This window comes from Prinia subflava, chromosome 10 (genome assembly GCF_021018805.1).
Source record: "Prinia subflava isolate CZ2003 ecotype Zambia chromosome 10, Cam_Psub_1.2, whole genome shotgun sequence".
In the NCBI taxonomy this organism is placed as follows: Eukaryota; Metazoa; Chordata; class Aves; order Passeriformes; family Cisticolidae; genus Prinia; species Prinia subflava.
The window spans coordinates 17,278,308-17,298,733 of NC_086256.1; the positions used below are offsets into that span (position 1 = coordinate 17,278,308).

Sequence of the window (20,426 nt, forward strand, 5' to 3'; positions counted from 1 at the left end):
GTAAAGTACAAACTGTCATGAAGCCAACTTAATATAACTGTTTCCTTTATACTCTAAGGATTCACAAGGGACTTCACTGCTAGCATAAGGGAAATAAAGTCTGTTGTGCTAGAAAAAGACTTTGTTGCTTACAATTTTAAAAATGACACAAAGTTTCCTTACAGGAAATGTTACATTCATACAAATTCCCATATTTATTTGTAGACAAAAATTACCATTCACATAGCAGGAAAGCTAGATGAAAACAGAGAAAGCATAGACTTAGAGGCACTATGGGTTATTGGCAAACAGACCTACATGATAGCAATGAATACAAATACACAAAAATTTTACTTAAATGTAAAGAAATCTTTATTGTCTCATTTTAAAGTACCAGCCTAATTTATTAACAGAAATTCTTGGAAATAAATTACTACAGGAATGCAAATGAGAAGCTTGCAGAGCTTTTCAAGTAAAGCTTAGCTTATCTTCTGTTGTTACACTATTCGACCAAGATATACTGACTTGGGATATTTTTTCTTTAGATCAGGCCACTGAACAATGAAATAATCTGAAAAGTAGTAAAGAATCTTTCCAGACAGTGATAAAGTTTCCACACGGCAGATGCTCTCTACATACACAATGATTGTTCTCTTTATTCGTAGAAGGCCAAGAAGAAAAGCAGATAAACAGACAGGAACACATGTTCCTGGTCCATTGCACAATATCTAAAAGAAATGAAACACATTACAAAAGTAAGTAATGAGTTTTTTCTTACAGTAAAAAATTAAGTGTACATTCATTTAACATTACATTTACACAAAGAATGTATTTCAAAATATAATTTAAAAAACATGGAAAAGGCAGGTGAATATGAAAAAATAGAGGGGGGGGAAACAAAAAACATTATTTTAAAGTAGCTGTCAAAAAATACCACATTTCTTTGCATGTCATGAAGGAGGAAAAGACCTCTGAGATGGCACAGTTATTTCTATGAAGGAAAAGTTTACAATTCCTTGACTCGTGGGTATATAACCAAAACAGTTTCCACTCTCAGTCACAGCTTTGTGTTGTATCAGTTACAAAATCTGTGCACATAATGAAGCCCAAAATTTAATTAGGATTAAACTTGGAATCCATTTATAAACATCTTGAACCTTGGCTTAAGTCAAGAAAACACTTAAGAGTTCATGAAAAATGTGCTGATGAATTATGACCTTCACAAGAGTCTATTAGCTATGTGTGACTAGATTTTATTTTTTATTTTTAATAAACACTAGGAAATAGTTAAAAGCATACAGAAGGAAGGTGTGATAAAAACATGTCATGTCCTTTGAGCAGAGGAGCTCAAATTCACTTATAAAAGTTAACAGTTAAAGGACTCTTTTAATTTTTTAACTCTTTTAACTCTTCTAAATTATACATTGTTCAACTGAAAAACATATTGCTTTAAAAAGTAAAAGGTTTAAACCAGGGTATATTAGGCACTCAGCTTGGTGTTAAAATTGATTTCAGGCAAGAAATTTCTTACTAAACTTAAATACCACCATGTAATCAGCACTTTTCTGCACAGCTGGGGTTACATGGAAATAAAGAGTTCTTTTATAAAATTATGTCCCTATATCCCATAAACTCACTTTTTTTTTTGGTTCCAAGCTCACCAGCTTGTGAAAGATATTATACTGGTAGAGGAAAAATCTGAACTTCTGCTTCAGGACATTTCCTTTCCTGCTTCATGGTAAGATCCCACTGATAAACTGGTTAGCAGCACCTAGCCTTAGCTAAAAGCAGCAACAGATTTGGTGCTATGGAGTTCCAAATTCTCTCACCTATTCTTTGCCTTGATCATAGCCCCAGAAATCCAGCTTGGGGGTGTGATGACTGTAATGTTGTGTTTTCTGTGACCAGAATCAACAGACTTTAATACTGTTTCTAAAATCGTTCTGATTTTATTGTTGATCTTAAGTGAACTGTTTATTATTAATGCAAGACTTCACTGATGTTTTCTCAGAGTCCCTTACAAGTAGTATGCTGTATGCAGTTTTAATCTTGAAATTTTAGGGTATCAACATCCACAGATCCTTCACTTTGAAACTTGCAACAACGTACTTATTTTGTATTATTTTTATATTAGATAGCTACGAAGGTGAAGACATCATCTTTGTATCCTAGAATTTTGAAATCAGAGTAGTATACTGTGGTTTCAAACCTCCTGCTGAACATTTCAAGCACATCCACGCTGGGACCTTAAATCCTACTCTACAATCTACTGAGAATGAAGATCTGTTTTTTATACATTTGGTGAGTAAGGGCATAAGCCAACCACACATGCTGCCTTTTTGCATTTCAGAGAAACTTTTCTGTATCTGTAAACTAAATAATGCATTTTGCCATTTTTCCTGGAAAGTTTGATTAATTTGCATGAATGTTGCCTGCAGTACTGGTACATGGCTACTGATATGTAACTTAAGGCATGTTTAGGTATCTCTATTTGTAGGAACATTTGTTCCTGTATTGTAAATACTGGTGTAGGAAACAACATGTTCTCCCATGTCTGCAGACAAACCCACCAGCATCCCTGCAGAAGCTGGGCTGTTTCAGATAAGTGCATAAGAAGCACCCAAAGCCCCCCAAAATTATTTACTATTTACTATTTTTGTGAGTTGAAAATACAGTCCAACTACTGATTTGTTATTCAAAATTCAGCTTTAAGGGAATAGACAAAAATGTGCACCACTGCTGAACAGAAACTCCACTTTCCCTTTCCTTTAGTAGAGATACCTGGAGTACACATATTCTCTTATCTATAATTTAGGTCAGGTAGTCATCCTAACATTCTACTGAGCCCAGAAGTTGAGAATTGTCGAAGAGGTTTTAGAAAAAGCTGAATTTTTACAATCATGGTCTTTATCAAGCCATAGACTTCATGCTACTTCTTCCTTTTACTAAGCCTGGCCAGCAGCTCCAGTCCTGTTGGTATTTTGGTATTCTTGTGTCTGGATGCACACACAGAGGTAAATGCCACACTGAATTCCGAAGTATGTGTACTCACAAAAGATCATGTAATGAAATAACAATAACTGGGTCTATTTGTAAACCTCTTTGTAGCTCTGAAGGCCACACTGAGCTGCTGTTATTACTTTGCTGAGGTGCAAAACAGGAAGACAGCAATCAAAATTAAAATCATAATAAAATACCTCTCCTATATTCAGGTTTTGATATGATGCGCTCAGTTTGTATTTTCTACTGACTGTTCATAATTTGTAACGTGCTTCTCAGATGCCCTTTGATCTTTGGAAAAGTACTTGCATGCAGGAAAAAGGATCAGGAAAACAAACAACCTGGCATCTTTAAAAAAACACGGTCTGATTGTAACTCATGTCCTCTGCTCTTTTCCCTTCTACACATATGAGTTCAGACAGGACAAAGCAGAAGTGGCTCCATAGGATTTCTGTATGCAAAATGTTCATATAATACTCTGATTATAGATGTTCCTATCCCAAAATACTTGGATTTAGGAACTGGCCCCTGAAAGAGACTGCTATAAACCTGCTGAAGCCCACAGAAAGATCCCTATCTGAACTGGGGGCTGTCATCGGTAAGTCAGAACTAAAAAATAACCTTCAGTTAACCTTCAGTGCGTGTCTACAGGCATGTCCTGCTTAGAACTGGTGCAGTTGCAATTGCAGTGGAAATTCTCCTCTAAAAATCTGGTCTGACCAGTCCTATTTACTCCCTCTCACACTGCCAGCAGGAAGAGAGGTCAGTGGCCTTCTGCTAGGAGTCCAACATCACACACTCTTCAAAGAAAACAGGGGAATCTTCTGAGAAAACAAATACTTACATTACAAAGAATAGGAACCATTGCAGAAGGTGTAAGGTAGAAATGCTGCTGTTCAGCTCCTGCCTGTACACAAACTGGAAAGGGTGATGAAAAGGAACTGAATCACCTACAGCCTTCCTTAAAGATGAGAAGTCCTACTCATGAATTTCAAAATGCTATTCAAAAATAAATTTTGGAGAATGATTGATGTCTTACACCTTGAAAAGACCAAGGCTTTTGCTTTGCCTTGCCAGCAGAGTTCCAGTATCTCCCAGGGAAGCCCATGGCAATCATCAGTATGCTCTGGGGAAGAGGCAGGCATCTATAGGACAAGAAGGGACCAGGGCCTCTACAAGGTCAAGCAGCTATTGAGGGTGTTTCCCTCAAGTGTCTATTTACAATTATCTGTTTCCCTCAGTATCTATTTACTTTAGCTACAAGGCTGCCTGTAGAATATTTGTGTTGCATGAGATATGTCTCTGAAAATCTCTGAGTTCAGCCTTCCTAATGAGGCAGCAGAAAGCGGGGGAAAAAGGGGTCCAAAGGCAATTTTTGTGTCACTTTTTTGACGTCTTGAGCTGCAGTTGTCCAAGAACTTTCCTGGTCACTGGGGGTTCCTTACTTAGTTGCCAAGAAGCTGTAAGAGATTGTTCTAGAAGCCAGTGCTACAGGTCTCCCTACACCATTTATATGCACTAATGCACTATATGCACTATTCCTCTAATGTAAGGAAATATCCAGCTCACTGTTAAATTGGCTCACAGCTAGGTCTATAAACTAAGTCCTACATACTAAAATTCTCTGCCAATTCAATCTAACCAAACTCTAAACAGTACAAGTAACTAATCAGTCTGTATATTAATGGTGGTTTAAAAATAAAGGATCAGAATACAACATTTACCTTCAGCAACTCTGTAAATCTAATTTCCAATTACTTGGAAAATAAAATTTAAAACAGCTATTCCACTTTTTTATATAAAAATGGAATAGCTTTGCCTTTGTGTTTCAGATATTTTCCACAGCTGTTGAAAGAAAATAAGCTAAGCCAGCAGTCTGGGAACACCACGAACACTGGCACATGGTACCACTGCTGATAAAAGCTACTTTTGAGTTGGTGAATGCAGCACTGTAGCAGAATGACATTTACCAGGGAAAACACTGAAACAGAGCTTGCAGCTTCACTGGGGTTAAATGTCACTGGTCAAAGCAAAAATGAGTAAAGCAGTAAACTTGCAGTTTTTCTCATATGTATGTAAACAGAATTGCTGTGCCTTTTAATAGAATTGCTGTATCTTTTAAAGAACAAGTGTTTACTACTAATGTTCCCAAATTACAACAATCAAAAGGAGGACAACATAAGTCCCCCTAAATTTAGTAAGAAGTGGAAAACTAATTTGCAATTTGCTATGCATAGGAAACTGGCAACACCTGCTGTTCTCCTTAATCACTTCTGCAGAGATTGGCCTTTTGTCACTTGGTCAAGAGCAGAAAAACTGCCCTGCTCCCAGAGGAGACAACATTCCCAGTATGAGAATGTTTGCTGGTGGGGGTGATGTGTATGTGTGAACTGAAGGTTTTGCTGCTTACCAGGCATGGAGCTACCTCTGGAGTACCTTTAGGACACTGCTTGGGCCTCCTTCGTTCTGGCAATGCTCCCTACTCCACAGTGCTGAACACCTGGAGACAAGACTAAGGGAATAGGAGGTGATGGTGATAGACAGCTACTGAAAGAGGCAAAGGCAAGTGGAGTGATACAAAATGGACCAAAGCTGGGTTAACTGAATTATCTATATCTATGCAAGTCCTGCCTTTTAACTGCTATGCAATACCTACTTTTTAACAATGTGGGAAAAAAACTGTTAGATATTTCTATGTTATAGGAATAATGATTTTTTTTTTTTTGGTGTGTTTTTTGTTCTGATGGGGGGAGGTGGTTATTTCTGTGGCACAAGAAGAGAGAATCTTCAATGAATTAATTTGTATTCTGCTATGTAAATTACAGCACCTCCTGAGTTCATCAGCGCTTGCTTGCTTTTAATATTATACTGCTATTTCAAAAACTTCACACTGAAATACTTAAGCATTTTGAGAGGGAATGTTCTTATGGAAGCTTTTGCTCTTGGTCTTCAGGACGTCTGAAATTCAAGTTTGGAACATTGAGAAAAATTAGCTTAGAATGTTAATACTTTTTATGGTTTAAAAAAGGCAGGAACCTTTTTCAGTAATTCTTTATTAGTGTTATTGATGAGGAGAAAGCAGAATTTCAGGTTCAGCTTGCACAATAGAAAGGTCATTAAACTACCTACTGCTTTATCCTTTTTGAAGAGTGAAGATCTTATCCAGTTCACTTTCCTCCACCACCTGCATTTAAAACCAGCTAAAACTTCACACCCTATTTTCTGTTTGAACTTACCTGCAGAATGCAAGGCAGGGCAAAAACATGCCAAAAAACTACATGTATAGTCTGATGTAAATCAGGTAATTAAGGTAGAACTGAATTATGCCTGGGTACACTTTTATCTTCTGCTGTCTAAATCACTTGAATCATCAGGGCTGCAAGAAGGTAGTTACAGTGTCCTACAGCAGCAGCTTGGGTTGGGGCTGGTCAGCAGCTGTAGGTTGTAGCACTGCCATGAAAACCTTTCTTGTTCACCTCTGGATCTCACTGGTACAGTAGCTGTTGTTATTATCATACAATACAGCCGGGAAGTGAGGTGCTCTTCAAAACAAGCTGAGACATGTGTGGTCCTACAGGCACATTACCTAACCAGGATAAATAAAATTAGTGAATGCCAGAGTGAGGAAGAGAGAAGTAAAGGACTTAAATTAGTACACTACACAGCTGGGGTTCAATTTGTTTCTGAGTATTACTTTCATTATAGAACAAAATAGATTGGGAAGCATCACCTTTTATGCAGCTCTCACTTTCTAAACGTTTGGAGGCAGAGAGAGAAAAAAGTCCTACCTAGTGGATTTTTTTATGGGAGAAAAGGAGAGCTTCTGCAAAACCACTAAGAACTAGATGTAAGGATTTAATAGTAACAGCATTAGGCATTATCACACCCTTTTTCTAGGCTTGACTCAGAGTTACCAACCCACTGACCTCAGGGGAAAGAGACAAGGGAAGAGTCCCAGCTGATGTGATTTGCATCAGCCTCTGAATACAAAGCATCGAGGGAAGCTCCTGGATTTCAGCAGAGAACAGGAGCTTAGCTGTGCATGTTGTTGTTTCACATTGTAGACTTAAAACAGCTCAGGTCTGCTTGTGGGTATGCCCAAGGGCTTACTGATGAAAAGAAAGATATGCCTGGGGTCACTAAGAGTGTCAAAAGTTAGGCAACAGCTTCGTGAGGAAGGCTTGAGAATCTTCATTTGGATGCCTAAAGAAACATGCAGGCTTTATTTTTTTCTAAGGAGTCTAACCTTAGGCACCACACCTAACTGCCCCTGTATGCCAGGTGATGGTCATCAATCCCTGTCATTGGGACTGAAAGGCCTTTGGAGGGGCAGTTTCCATCAGCATACTTCCCAGCCTAGTTTCCAAATGTCAAATGAGAAACATAGAATGATCAATTAAAAATAATAATAAATGACAGCTGTGAGACTGGTACTAAGGCTCAAGTCTGTGAAAATGTTAGTGTTGGTTATTAAAACATTACATGAACACCCAGGCTGTCAGTGGGACCAACAAAACAACCATTGAGGCTTTTGAGAAATTGTGGGAGATGGATAGGTTGGTTAAAAACCAAGAAGATTACCAAAGCACATACAGGGTGGAGAATAACTAACTCCCTACCTCCATTACTATGGAGTGGGTATGTGGTTTATTGCTGCTGACAAATTACTAGGAAGTAGAGGAAATTTGACCTAGTGTAGATGAAAAAAATGGTCGTAAAAGAATTCAGTAAAAAGCCTTTGCCAAGTAAATTAAGTGGTAGTTACTGAACTACATCTCTAGCTACAACACTAGGTACTAGATGGCTTTCACCATCACCTTGGCTGAATCTCAACCTGACCACTGTCTCTTAGTCACCATAACAAATACCCTCCAACCCTCTTTACAAATAATTTTTATATCTCCTCATATAAAAAGTATTGCTTATTCTGGTAGCCTGCTTCTACTTGAAGGGAGAAATTAAACCCAAGGACTTTCAAATATACTCATACATAACATACATGTTACTACTAGAGGCCTAAAATGAGCCTTTAATTACAAATCTCAGTGTGTTTTTCAATAATCAGGCATTTGTTTAACTTCAACTTGAAAGCAGTATTTTAGGTTAACTAAACATGATATTTAAATGTTCATAAAACATCTCTTGGGCTACTGCCTAATCACTGAAGTTGGTATAGCAAGAATGTGCATCAAATACCTGCCTGAAATATCTTGATAGTGTAAAACCTAGAGGTGTTGGCAGTCTGTATCTGCATACCAGTGGTTAGATTTAGCAAGACTGTTATACTTTATAACATACATGGAAGTGTGACCAGGGTGTTCATTACGTTCATAATGAACCTGATTTTTACATCTAAAAATGCCTCCTTACATCTAAGCTAAGATCTCAGTTCATCTTTACTGCTATTCCTGTCCTCTGTCTGAAATGCAGTGTCTATAGGCAAGTCTACTTAGCAGTCACAGAAAGGGCAGAGCTACAATGCAGCTTTGAACCAGCTGACTGGAACAGCTTCAGATGTTTATCTGTGCTCACCACGGGGCAACTCTGCATTGTGGCTGCAGGGTAGCTGTACACAGTACACAAGGTAGGAGGGGTGAATAAGACTCATTTTCATCAACACTGAGAAGTTAAATTTTGATGCCTTCACTTTATTTTCTTTTTAGATGAAAAAAAATTGTATTGCTGAAGTTCTTAATCCAATATTCTTCCTCTTGCTTATTTTGACTGTGTTGATCCTAGAAGAAAATTATTAGATCAGACATACAGTCAATCTGGTCCAAAAGAATTCTAAACACTGTGGAAAGATTCAGTGTTCAAAGGAATGCACCAGATAGTCCTAATATTGCATTATACAAAGTTCACTTGTTATAAAATGAATAAAGAAAAAAATGCCACTGCCCAGATTTTGTAGCTTTCCAAAAAGTTCCAATTGGAACCATGATATAAGGGACAATAGCTTACTATTTGTCACAGTAGTTTGTGAGAGTATTATGAACTTTAAACATTTTGGGCAGGGCACAAAGAATGGAAAATCTTAGCTAAATGAAATAATGATCTCCTTTCATTTAGCTTACTGTGCAAACACTTCTGTAAGCAGAAGCTGCCTTAGTCAGTTTAACCAGTCAGAGGACCAGGCTGTGGGATGTGCAGTCATAAAAGAAGAGGTGATTGCTACAAGCATGATGAGCTGTGCAGGTTTCAGGCTTCTAGAAAGAAGTTTAAAAAGGAGAGACTCATTCAACTGACAGCTGGTGGGGAGGGAGAGACAGCAGAGCACGTACTTGCGCTGCAAATGTAAACTCACTACAGACTTCCCACAGGAAGGAGGCCCTAATGTGGGAGGACCGCTTCCCTAGCCTGATTTAACCCAGGTTTTTCCAAATAGCAGTCATCTGAAAATATCTACTTATCTCAGGCTCTGTAGAGCCCTGAGGCAGTAGGAACTGTTGAGAAGTGTCCCCAGAAAAGGAAATCTGGTCCTAAGGGTCCAGGATGTGTAATCTACTAATGAACAGAGCTTTATGCAGCATTTCTGCACAGTTGTAGGTGAAATTTAATTATATTGAAGGATAGCAAATCACTGATCTAATTACATAACCCATCTATGGCTGAAGACAAGTACTAGATAGAATATTTTGCAGCTTCTGCTTTGTAGTAGGTGCACAGCCTTTGTTTTCAGTTTAGATTTCAGGTATGCCAGAATGAGCAGGGTAATCATGATCCAGACAAAAGACTAGATCACATGAAAACTTAGTTGCAGGGTTGGCAAACTGGCCCAAGGACAATGGTTCTGTAAGCAAGAGAACTGAACACCAGTTCCCTTGGAACTTGTATCTACTGACTGACTTCGAGCATATTCAAGCATAAAGGAAAGATGTAACTTTAGTCTTTCTTGTATATCAAATAATCTAAGTAAGATGCAGTAATTTTCTTTATATTTGGGAAAAAATGTCTGAGCAGCTTGTGTAATTTTTTGTAAATAAGGATTTGCATCCTTTTCTAGATAACATATCTTATAACAGCTTGTTCTGGTTTTATGTTTCTTCTTAGCCTTTCTCTCACTGAAGACAACAAAAGTCTCTCTTCTCTGACCAGCTGCCTGTTTTCATGGTAGGAATTTGCAATCTCTGAGACTGCATGCTAAATCTGGCTGCAGCTGATGAACGGTTTTAAAAGCTTTTCTGGGGAAAGGTGGGTGTTGGCAGTGTGTGCTGGCACAAGCTTTTCCTTCCCTCGAATTCTAGGTCTCTGTATAGGAAGCCTGTCTAACAGACAGATGTTGTAAAAACTGCCCACCATACATTCACCTGCAAAACACTCTGACACATTTCTACAATTCTCGGCTATAGAAACACAAGCCAATCATCACTTCCGACATCTTAATTGTTACTTGACTTAATATCTCTAAAGAGATTTAACTTTGCAGAGTGCAGATGTTCGTAACTCAGAAATGTACCTCCTGAAGATGATCTCAAGCTGAACAACTAAACTAACTTTTACATTTCTTAAACTTTCTGGAGGCCCTCTTCGAGCATGGGTCAAGTCCTGGAAGACAGCAAAGATCTCCTGGAAGTTGTTCAGTTCTTTCTGAACTTACTGTCTTGAAGAAGGGTTAGATGGAACTGATTTCTCATGCAAAGTAAACCACAAAGCTTTGACACATCAGTGGCAGACACAAAAGGGACACAGTGCTCATCAAGTAAAGCACATATCAAGTGCTCATCAAGTAACTCCTGTGCAGCTGGATTTGCTGTTTCCATTTTGCAGATATTTGCACTCCACAGACAGGCTTAGGTTGGCATAACCAGCCTATCTGTTCCAAATCTTGCCTTTGTGCACCTAATGGTTTTGGGCTCCCTTTGCAGTACTTTTCTTGTCCTGCATTTCTTGACAACTGCAACACTTCTGTGTTTCTCCAGCTTTTGGCTGCCTAGAGAAGACTTCAGTCATACCTTCATACATACATGTATTTCTGAAAGCAAGTGTAAGGATTTGGGGATCTCTCATACATACAAATGACTTAGAAGCAACTCAAAGTTGTCTTTCCCTCCTGCAGTTAAACAAAACAGTGTCTAGACTGAAAATGTACAGCACCCATAAGCTCTCCTGTTTAAAAATATGAAGCTCTCAGCATGATGTAACACTGTGCTTGTTTCTAAACTCGGTTGTTGATTTCCATGCCAAAAGTTATGGATGACTCCTGTGAATGCCAGTATTTGTCCCAGCCTTTCTAGGTCTTTACATTAGTAAGCATTACATTTTGCCAAGAATAGACTGAGTTTCAATTCACTGCAAACATTTTTGTTGAAAGGCAATTAAATACTCCCAGTTGCTTCACATACCATTCAGTCTTTTTACTGGCAATGTGAGGCATTTTAATCCCTGAACCAGTCTCCTTGGATAAGTGTTTTAAAATCTTTGCAGCTCTCTGAGTTATTATATTTTACAGAATTCTTAAACTAAGATATACATACAAGTAGTAATATGTAAGCAGCTTTCACGTGGTACATGATTTGCCATAATGCCAGGGATGCTTCTGCCAGCTGCTATTTTGGTTGATAATAGTACCTGGCAAAAAGTAATTGGGGTTGCCTTCCCCTCCAGCTCTTTAACCATGGATAAAGACTCTTTGGATCTCATTTTGAGACTGGGGCAAAGGGCTTAAAGACCTTGCTAAAACACATCCTTATTTTACAAGCACAAGTGTTTTTCAAAACATTAGTCTTCTGATAGCTTATCACAGTTTATCAACTCCAACACCATTTCCAATAACTCTGTGTAAATCTCACTGTCACTTTAAATTCCTTTGGTAAACAGAAAACATGGAATTAGTTTAGTACCTTTCTGCTTCCTTTATTAAGCTACCCAGTGAGATTTTTCCACTCAATTTCTTTTGCAATAAGTAAAAAAAATATACACTAACCTAACACAGTGGTGTAGCAAAGTGATTACTAAATAGGTTACTCACATTTTTCTGTCTGCTCATGTAAACAAACTTGACTATTACCACTGCCCCAATCAAAACCACTGTAGAAAGAATAGCATGCCACCTTCTCCCCTCTCCTAGTTTTATCTCCAGTTTTCAGAATAGGCTTGAAAAACAGTAACTGCAAAAAAACCTACCCCTGTTATTCTGCACACTAAACTGTTTGAAAAGTCCAGCAAGCAAGTAAGATTTTGATCTGACAGGAACTGACCAGTACTATTGAAGCAAATGAGATCACATTACTCACATCAGCCTCTCTAAGCATTCAAAATATTGCAAACATTTAAAAGCCTCTTTAGAATTCGCCATACAGTTCACAGAGGGATTTTTAAAGTCTCTTTACAAATATCTGTGTGTATAGATGCTACTACTAAATTATGAAACATACCTCGTAACTGCACTAGTTTTTACATGTTTCATTTAAGTATTTTAAACCTCCTAAAGTATTAATTTGAAGTTCTGTTAAACTAATACTTCTTAAAAAGCCCTCAAGTTTAGATTACTGACCCTTAAGATGGCAACAGCTCTAGCAAGAAGCCAGCTGTAACCAAATTTTTTCTTACACAAAATTGTAAGACTTAAAGCTAGAAGACCAGTGCCCTACCTTTTATGTTAACACAGAACTTTCTTGATTGAATATATCCATTGTAGTTCTACCATCTGACAACCCTGGATGCTTCTGACTTGTTTAACTGTGTGGAATATTTTTAAAAAAATGTAATTAGCATGAGAGTGCAGTTTTCTGAACAGCTTGAAGAAGCTACTGAAGTGCTGAGGAGTTGCTACTTCAGCAGTGATGCTTTTTGTCATTAGATGAGATAATTAATGTCAGTCAGCCAAAGACTAAATAAATATGCATTGTAGCTCAAAAGTCCATGTAAGCACAAGAACTGAATCTGTATATATTTGTGCTGGTCTGAACCTGCCTGTGCCAGACTGGTCATACCATTTTAGAAGCAAGTCCAGCCAACAGGATAACCAGGCTTTCAGGCATAGTTTGTGCTGCTGCAATCCTGAAAAGATATTATCAGGAAGCATCAATCTTGTTTTTGCTAGCTCTACCGGCATAACAAGGGAGTGACTCTCTGAAGTTACTTGCAAACTTTGAGAGGGAAAAGTGGTACTTGCTATTCTAATTCACCAGCAGTGAAACCTGTTCTCTCTTTCTTGATGTATTGCTACAATATTTAATTTAACATTAAAAATAGTTTTCCTGTGAATTGCAAACCTAAGCATACAAATGAGATGCAGTCTGCATATTCCAAGTGCTTTCGTGATGCGGATTAGCAAGCTCTCAATAAATTGAGGGTTTCTTTACCTACCAAATCTGGCTTCCGTTTGTAGGTCAGCGGAAGAGAGTAAAGTATGGAGTAGAGTGTTGTTACCACAGAGGAGATCCAAGACTGCCTGACCTCCCGGCTCCTGGGAATACGATCAAGGCTGAACTGCAAAAGAGCACGAGGAGCGGAGCTGTGACTTTGCTGAGAATGTTGTGGCTCTTTCTTACTAAATCTGTCTGCCAACTTTCTTTTCCTTTACTTTTCTTAGCGTAGTTCAGGAAACGTTTGTGTATAAAAAGCACACAGTAAAGTGTAAAGTACAGAGAAACACCGGCACTCTGTAGCTGTTGTCTGTCCCAGGTTACCCGCAGCCGCTGTGCCGGGAGCGCGGGGCGAGGGCGGCCCCTGGCGGGCGGCGGCGGCGCTCGGAGCCGCTCCGGCCTCCCGGCACTGCCCGGGCATCCAACCCATCCTGCAGGAAATCAGCGCTTGGCTCGGCTGCTGCCCCCGAGTGCCGTCAAAAATGTAAACGCAGGTATCACCATCCTTTAAACGTGTACTCAGTAAGTATTCAACAGATATGCACGACGCATATTCAAAATGCAAAATGTTTGCGTAAAGAAACAGGAAAGAACATCATTACATAAAAAATAGGTAAAGAAGTACCTGTCTTCATTCTTTCCCTAAATGAAGATGATTCACTGTTGTAAAAGGTATCAAATTAATAAAGCAAGGATGTTTTCCTTTCGTCTGGGAGCACAGAACAGTTGTTTGGGCTGCCTGCCCTCCTTGCAAGTGCCTTTCCCTCAATGGAGAGGAGCTGCACCTAAGAATTATTGCTACGTCCGACAGCACTCCTGATGCCAATGACATTTTTGACTGTTTAAATGAAAGACAAAGGTAGTGGCTGCAGTGCAGTGTTCAGTGGTGCTGACATGTGGATAGTGGTTGTTACCTCACTTCACACGGGACACCAGACCACCACCACTCTGGAAGAACTTATATGGAGTGTAAGAAACTCTAAATACTGAAAATTGCCCAATTACCTCATGTGCACATTGCTAACTGTCATAGCTTAGTCCTGGTGATTTGTGCCCCTAAAAGAGGATGTTAACAAAAGCTGTATGGTAAACACAAACTACAAACCTGTCTTGAATAGCAATAACTAAGACTATTATTAACATATAAGGTGGAAAGAATCAAAAAAACCCCAACACCTGTAAATGCAGAATGTTAATCTTCTTGACTGAGATTATCCTGTTTCACTGTGATACGTTTCTTTAATAGCTGTGATACTGGAAGGCGTTAACAGATGTTACAAACTGGTTTTTTTATGTTTTATTTGCAGGTGTTGAAACTCAGATTGCATTACTCTGACAACAGAATACAGAAAAACAAACATGCCCCCTGCTCCCTATTCAATAGACTTCTGGTTATCACTGTCTCTGTTTCTTAAAGCTTTGGAAGAGTTCAGGTGATAAAAAACGCTCTAAGTGGAGTTTAGACCCCTGCATAGCACTCAGCCCTGCAAGAAATATGAGTATGATAAGGTGGTTTTAGGCAGAGCAGGGTCCAGTGGAACTATTCAGATGACATCAGACATCAAATAACTCCTAAGTATTAAAGTGAGAAAAACAAAACTGGGGGGGTTTGCTGTTGTTTGTTTGTTTAAACAATCTGGCACTGCCAGATGCTTCTGTAATGCCAGCTTCTCATCTCCTGAAGTACTGTCAACGTTCCAAAGGTACATCCTGTATATTTTGCTGGAATACTGCATAGTATGTCTGATACCAGAAAAAGATTTCTACCCTATCTACTATGGTGACATATTGCTGCATCTTTTTTCTTTACATCTTTAATGCACTCAGAATTTTTTTCTAATTTGAAAACAAGTGTTCCAAACTGGCAAGTCTGTAATGTAATTTCAAAACCAGTGATGTAGTCCTTTACCTTGTTAATATTGTTGTTTTGGAAGGATGCAAGGAAAAGCTGGTGGAAAACTGCAATTGCTCTGTATTATTATAATATGCTCAGCTGAACATACAAATATGTTTTCATGATGAGAAACAAGACTTCTTAGCATAGTACCTCTCATGAAATGGAAAAGAACATAAGGTCAGAAGAGGTTTATGTAAAGGCTATTTAATCTGGTTGCTCATCTCAGACATGACCAATGGGGGTATAGGAATTCATGTTCTTCAGCCAACAATTACAAGTTGTCTCTGCTGCTAGAGTGTGTTGCCAGCAGCTGAAACAGGTTCTCTGTGAGCACAGAAGGTTCCCTAAGGAACAGCTCTGGGGGCATCCGTGTGGAATAATTGTGGTTACAGGTGAGGGGCAACAGAGAGCAAAGAGGCCAGTGATAGCAGGACCAGAGACTTCTCAGAGGAGGCATTTTTTATTTCTTTTTAAAGAGACTTAGTGGATTGAGGTGCAGTATTTTTCTTCTTGTGTGTGTGTTTAATTTTCTCTTACATCACTGGTTTTCTGTTACATCATTATTGTAAATTGTCTTCCATCTGGTCCCTAGTTCTGGAAAAATCTACTTCCTTAACAGAATGAGGAAGGGAATGACCATGTGTTGAAGCATTCAGATGTCTCACTTTCATTTATGCAAAGCTTTAAGAAGCTACTGAGACATAATTTTTAAATGTTAGATGATGTCCAGTGTCCCAAATAACAAAACACACACTGTGTGTGTGTGAAAGCACACTCTGAAATCTAGCAAATATATGTTACAGGTGATATTTATATTAAATATGTGATATTTACTTTCCAAAATTTATCTTTCATTTTCACTCTAAATACTTTTGCTCAGTAGAAAGAGAATGGTCAAAGGAAAATAAGCATCTGTTATCCAGACATCAAACTCACATGCAGCCAAAAATCTTCCTCTGGCTTTCAGCATTGAGGGAAAATATCTGTTAGGATCTGTTAGTAGTTGGAGGGGTTATAAAGGAGAAGCTGCTTAGCAAAAATAAGTGAACTATGAAAACCACATAACCTTTTCATAGTGAAAATATGTATCTTTAAGAAATCTATTAATTTAGGGTTGGACATTCTTCAGGTAAATGAATATGACTTGTAAACAGCTATTTACCCAACAAGGTGTCTCTGAACAGGAAATACCTCTGGTCACTTTATTAAACATTCATCCTTGGTGCACAATGAGATGTGAAAGTTGCAGTAAACAAACTCAAAAATGCCATTCCTTAGTGAACCTGTGGTTCACCTGAGCAGCAGCTGCCTTACACTAAAAAGGTGTATTCTGAAAATCATTGGTACTGGGTCCAACAGTCTTTTGTCCCAACAGTGGTGCTGAAAACAATGGAAGTGCACCATATGAAATCAACACCATGCAAATAATTAATTTACTGTGTTTTGCTCAAAAGGACTTCAAATTTTTGTAGTCAGAACATTCATTTCCATTTTACTTATTCTACTAATACTTTCTGCTAATTTCATGGGATGTCAGATGACACTTTGGGTCAGCAGTTATGCTGCTGTCTGTTAATCATACAGCAAACTAGCTGAAAGCAAGCAAACATCTGAGAAAAAAAAAGCAAGATATTTTAATGATTTTCTCATGATTTTTAGGAGTTCAGCATTGGCTCAGGTGATCAGCCAGAAAATTGACATTGAGGCCTTGCATCCCTTTTAAACACACATTTAATACTTTATTTTAAAAATACGACTAAGGTACAGTCTAGAAACACACAAAGCCAATACAATTTATATTAAGGTTTTCTTAGATAAAATATTTTTATATATAACTTATTTTAAAAAAATACTATGTGAGGGAATTGCCAAACTAAAAAAAAATCCCCTCTGGAATATTTTTGCCCCAGTATTCTTATAGCTGCAAGTAACATTTCAGTTACAACTATCTGGGCTAGCTGGTATAAATGGCCTTTCAAAGAATCACTTCCAAATTGCCTTGAATTAGAATGTCAAGATCATTTTTCTTACATGACTATTTAACAAGTTACCTGGGACTTGGAGAATGTTTCAGCCCTTTTTTGTTCAAAAGAACGTATTTTAGCTTCACTCATCTTATCTGAGTCTGCCAAAACATAATGTCTAGGAGAGTATGACTCTGACAAACAGCTAAGTAACCTCAGGATTTCTGTTGTGTGCCCACCTGTAAAACAAAATAAACTGCAATTAGTATGTGAAACATTTCATAACTTTCCATTAGTTCAGCTGAATCAGTCACTTTCCACTTTAAAGCATATTAGTATTACTACTACCAGTGAGAAAGCATCTTCTGAGTAAAGGATTCAGTTAGAGGATGGCTGAGACTTTAAATAGCATGGAGGGAGCTCAGCTCCCAGGGAAGTTGGTACTGACAGAGGTTTTCCAGTGAAATGGGATTGAGCCAGGGTCACACAGGAGTCTGATGTTTGTGTTTAATGTCCTGTACACGGTGCAGAACAACCGGGCAAAGAGTGACACTCTGGTCTGCACTCAAAGGCCACCCCATGGGGCGATGGCCAAAATGCAGCTGGACAGGATCTGCCTCAGAGCTGCACCTGGGAAGCAGAACTGTCCCTGACCCTGCCCTGTGCCCAGTGCTGTCACCTGCCAGAGCAGGGGCTGTGCTACCCCCGCCCATCACACTGAAACCAGCCAGGCAGCAGTGCCACCCTGCAGCCACAGCAGTGTCACCCTGGAGCCACAGCAGAGCCACCCTGCAGCCACAGCAGGGTCACCCTGCAGCCACAGCAGTGTCACCCTGGAGCCACAGCAGTGCAACCATGCAGCCACAGCAGTGCCACCCTGCAGCCACAGCAGTGTCACCCTGCAGCCACAGCAGTGCCACCCTGCAGCCACAGCAGTGCCACCCTGCAGCCACAGCAGTGCCACCCTGCAGCCACAGCAGGGTCACCCTGCAGCCACAGCAGGGTCAGCCTCTGGGTGTGCAGAACAAACAGTCCTGCTCCAGCCTCTGCTCTGAGCACTGCCCTTCAATGGGCCTTCACAACCCTCTAACCAGGGTCACTGTGTCCTGGAGCTAAACTGGCACTGAACCAGAGAGAAGGGGAGGCTGTACACACTGTGCTTTTTGGGAGCTGGGTTAATTTTTTTTTGTCATCTGAGTTTTCTGAAAAGCAGTTAAAGGGATATTGTAAGAGTGGAAGGGGGGGAGAAGGAAGATTGTGTGTGTAGGTAAAGTGTAACAGTCTCACCTTTTATCTGTTGGACTGCATCACACCAACATGAAACCGCACCCATAAATACACAATTTAAGTGTTTACTGGGTAGGTTGCTTTTCACTCTGCTGGAAGTTGTGGACCAAAACAGTAAATTAAATGTATTCCTACTACCTCCTGCTGTTCTGTGTCACTACACAGCTCCCAAGAGACCTTTCCTGCACAGGCTGAACACTCATAGCTGATGTACAACTGACAAGGAGAGCTATGTTGCAGCATTGCACTAGACTTTGCCACCTTTCCATACAATTTCATGCCATATTTTTCAGATATGTTTGGAGATATTTTCTCCTGAGTGGTGTTTGTTAAAGGTTTCACATATTTTAATGCAATCAGCTGAGCACTCAGAGAAGAGCAGGAATTTTCTACTTAAAAGTCTCAAAGAATACACTTGAACATTACATGAATTTTAACTGATATATATTATTTCAGCTGGTAAGCTTATGTATAGTGGAAGTATAATATGGACAAACGAGATTCCAAAGGACTGAAGAAAAATACACACATTTCCAGCCCTAGTGGGAGTAAAGACGATCTGCCAGTCAAACTCAGATGCAGAAAGATTTCAGGATTATTACTCAATTAGTTGGTGTGCAAACCAAAGGGATAATGAGGTGCTGAAATCAACAGCTGGCCTGTATTTGTCAACTCCAAATTTTCAAATGCATTGTTTGGAGGTAAATTAATTACCCTTCAACTCTGATAACAAGGAGCAGCAGGTATGTACACGGCCTCTAGCGAGGGGTGTCATTCCTGTCCCTGACGGATCCAGGAGCGACTTTTGAGAGTAAATCACAGCAACGTGCTCTGGGTACATTGCAAACGCCACGTACGCTCGGGCCGTGCCGCCTTCGGAACGCCGTGCCCGGCACCGCCAGCAGTGATCTTCAGCCACCAGCCCCAGCAGCGGCACAGGGCAGTCCTGCACCAGTTTATCGATGCCTTCGTGCGTGACTTTGGTGAAACGCGCACCAATGACTCAAATCAAGAAGCCAAACGCCCAAAGGCAGGCGGCGGCGCCGAGGACACTCGGCCCGGCCCGGGGGACCGCAGGAGCTGCCGTGGCGAGGCCCCGGGACCGGCCCCTGGCACACAACCGCGACTACAACTCCCGGCATGCACCAGGGCAGATCGGGGCGTTACGCGGCATTCGTCGCACTGAATGCCGGGACTCGCAGTTCCAGGAACCTGGACAGGAGCTGCACGGCGCCACCCGCTCCCGCCGGCAGCAGCCCCCACTCACCAGAGCCGGCCACCACCAGGAGACTGAACGGAGGCGTCCGCCGACCGCGGTGTCTCCTATGCAGGAGCACCAGCGGGACAAACAGTAAGGAGAGGAGGAGGAGCAGGAGGACAACGACGGCCAGCTCCTCCATCCGCGGCGGGCGCCACCTCTCGCGGAAGGGCAGTGGCACCTCCCCCGTACGGCGGCCGGCGCGGTTCAAACCTCCGCACGCTCTGAGCGCGGTGGCGGCTCCGGCGTTGGCAGGGGCCGCGGGCGGGCGGGGCTCGGCGGGCCCGGGGCGCGGCGATGCGGCATGAGGGGCTCTCCGTGTGCCCGCCCTGTGCTTCCCGCGCCTCCGAGCGCCCGCTGGCCCCCAGCCGGCGTCCCGGAGCTGCGAAATATCGCCGTAAGCTCGGGGTGAATGAGAGGCTGCCCGCTGTGCACGGGCTGCAGTGGCACGGGCTGCGGCGGGGGCCGTGCGGCTCCGTGAGGCGCACAGAGCCCTGCGGGAGCGCGACTGCTGCAGGCACACGATGCTGATCCAGGTATGTCTGCTTACATGCGGCTCTAATGTTACACAGTACAGCAATGCATAAAATAAAGAATATTAACATTGCACTGCCTGTCGTGGTTCTTTTTTCATTCATGGTAATACTTCAGCTTTTTATTTCAGTAAGAAGCATGGAGCAACAGATCAGCACTCTTTCTGCCTCTGTCAGCGTCCGGCCTTTGTTGGGAGAGAG

At 40.7% G+C, this 20,426-nt stretch overlaps 1 protein-coding gene across 1 annotated transcript; it reads right to left on the reverse strand.

Annotated features, from left to right (window-relative positions):
* Positions 1 to 327: 327 nt before the first annotated feature.
* On the reverse strand, positions 328 to 19,853 carry ALG14 (ALG14 UDP-N-acetylglucosaminyltransferase subunit). The gene is made up of 4 exons (XM_063407563.1): positions 19,702 to 19,853; positions 17,235 to 17,386; positions 13,288 to 13,410; positions 328 to 707 (listed from the first exon to the last, which is right to left on the reverse strand). Exons 1-4 carry the CDS (start codon positions 19,832 to 19,834, stop codon positions 477 to 479), a joined length of 639 nt encoding a protein of 212 aa, XP_063263633.1. The 5' UTR covers positions 19,835 to 19,853; the 3' UTR covers positions 328 to 476.
* Positions 19,854 to 20,426: the final 573 nt, after the last annotated feature.

What these genes read in the sequence shown, in the direction of transcription:
- ALG14 (XM_063407563.1), bottom strand. Translation starts at nt 19,834, where the DNA reads ATGGAGGAGCTGGCCGTCGTTGTCCTCCTGCTCCTCCTCCTCTCCTTA. An exon ending in CCTGGTGGTGGCCGGCTCTG is followed by an intron (nt 17,387 to 19,701) that starts GTGAGTGGGGGC and finishes TTTGTTTTACAG; the next exon opens with GTGGGCACACAACAGAAATC. An exon ending in ACAAACGGAAGCCAGATTTG is followed by an intron (nt 708 to 13,287) that starts GTAGGTAAAGAA and finishes CATTTCTTTTAG; the next exon opens with ATATTGTGCAATGGACCAGG.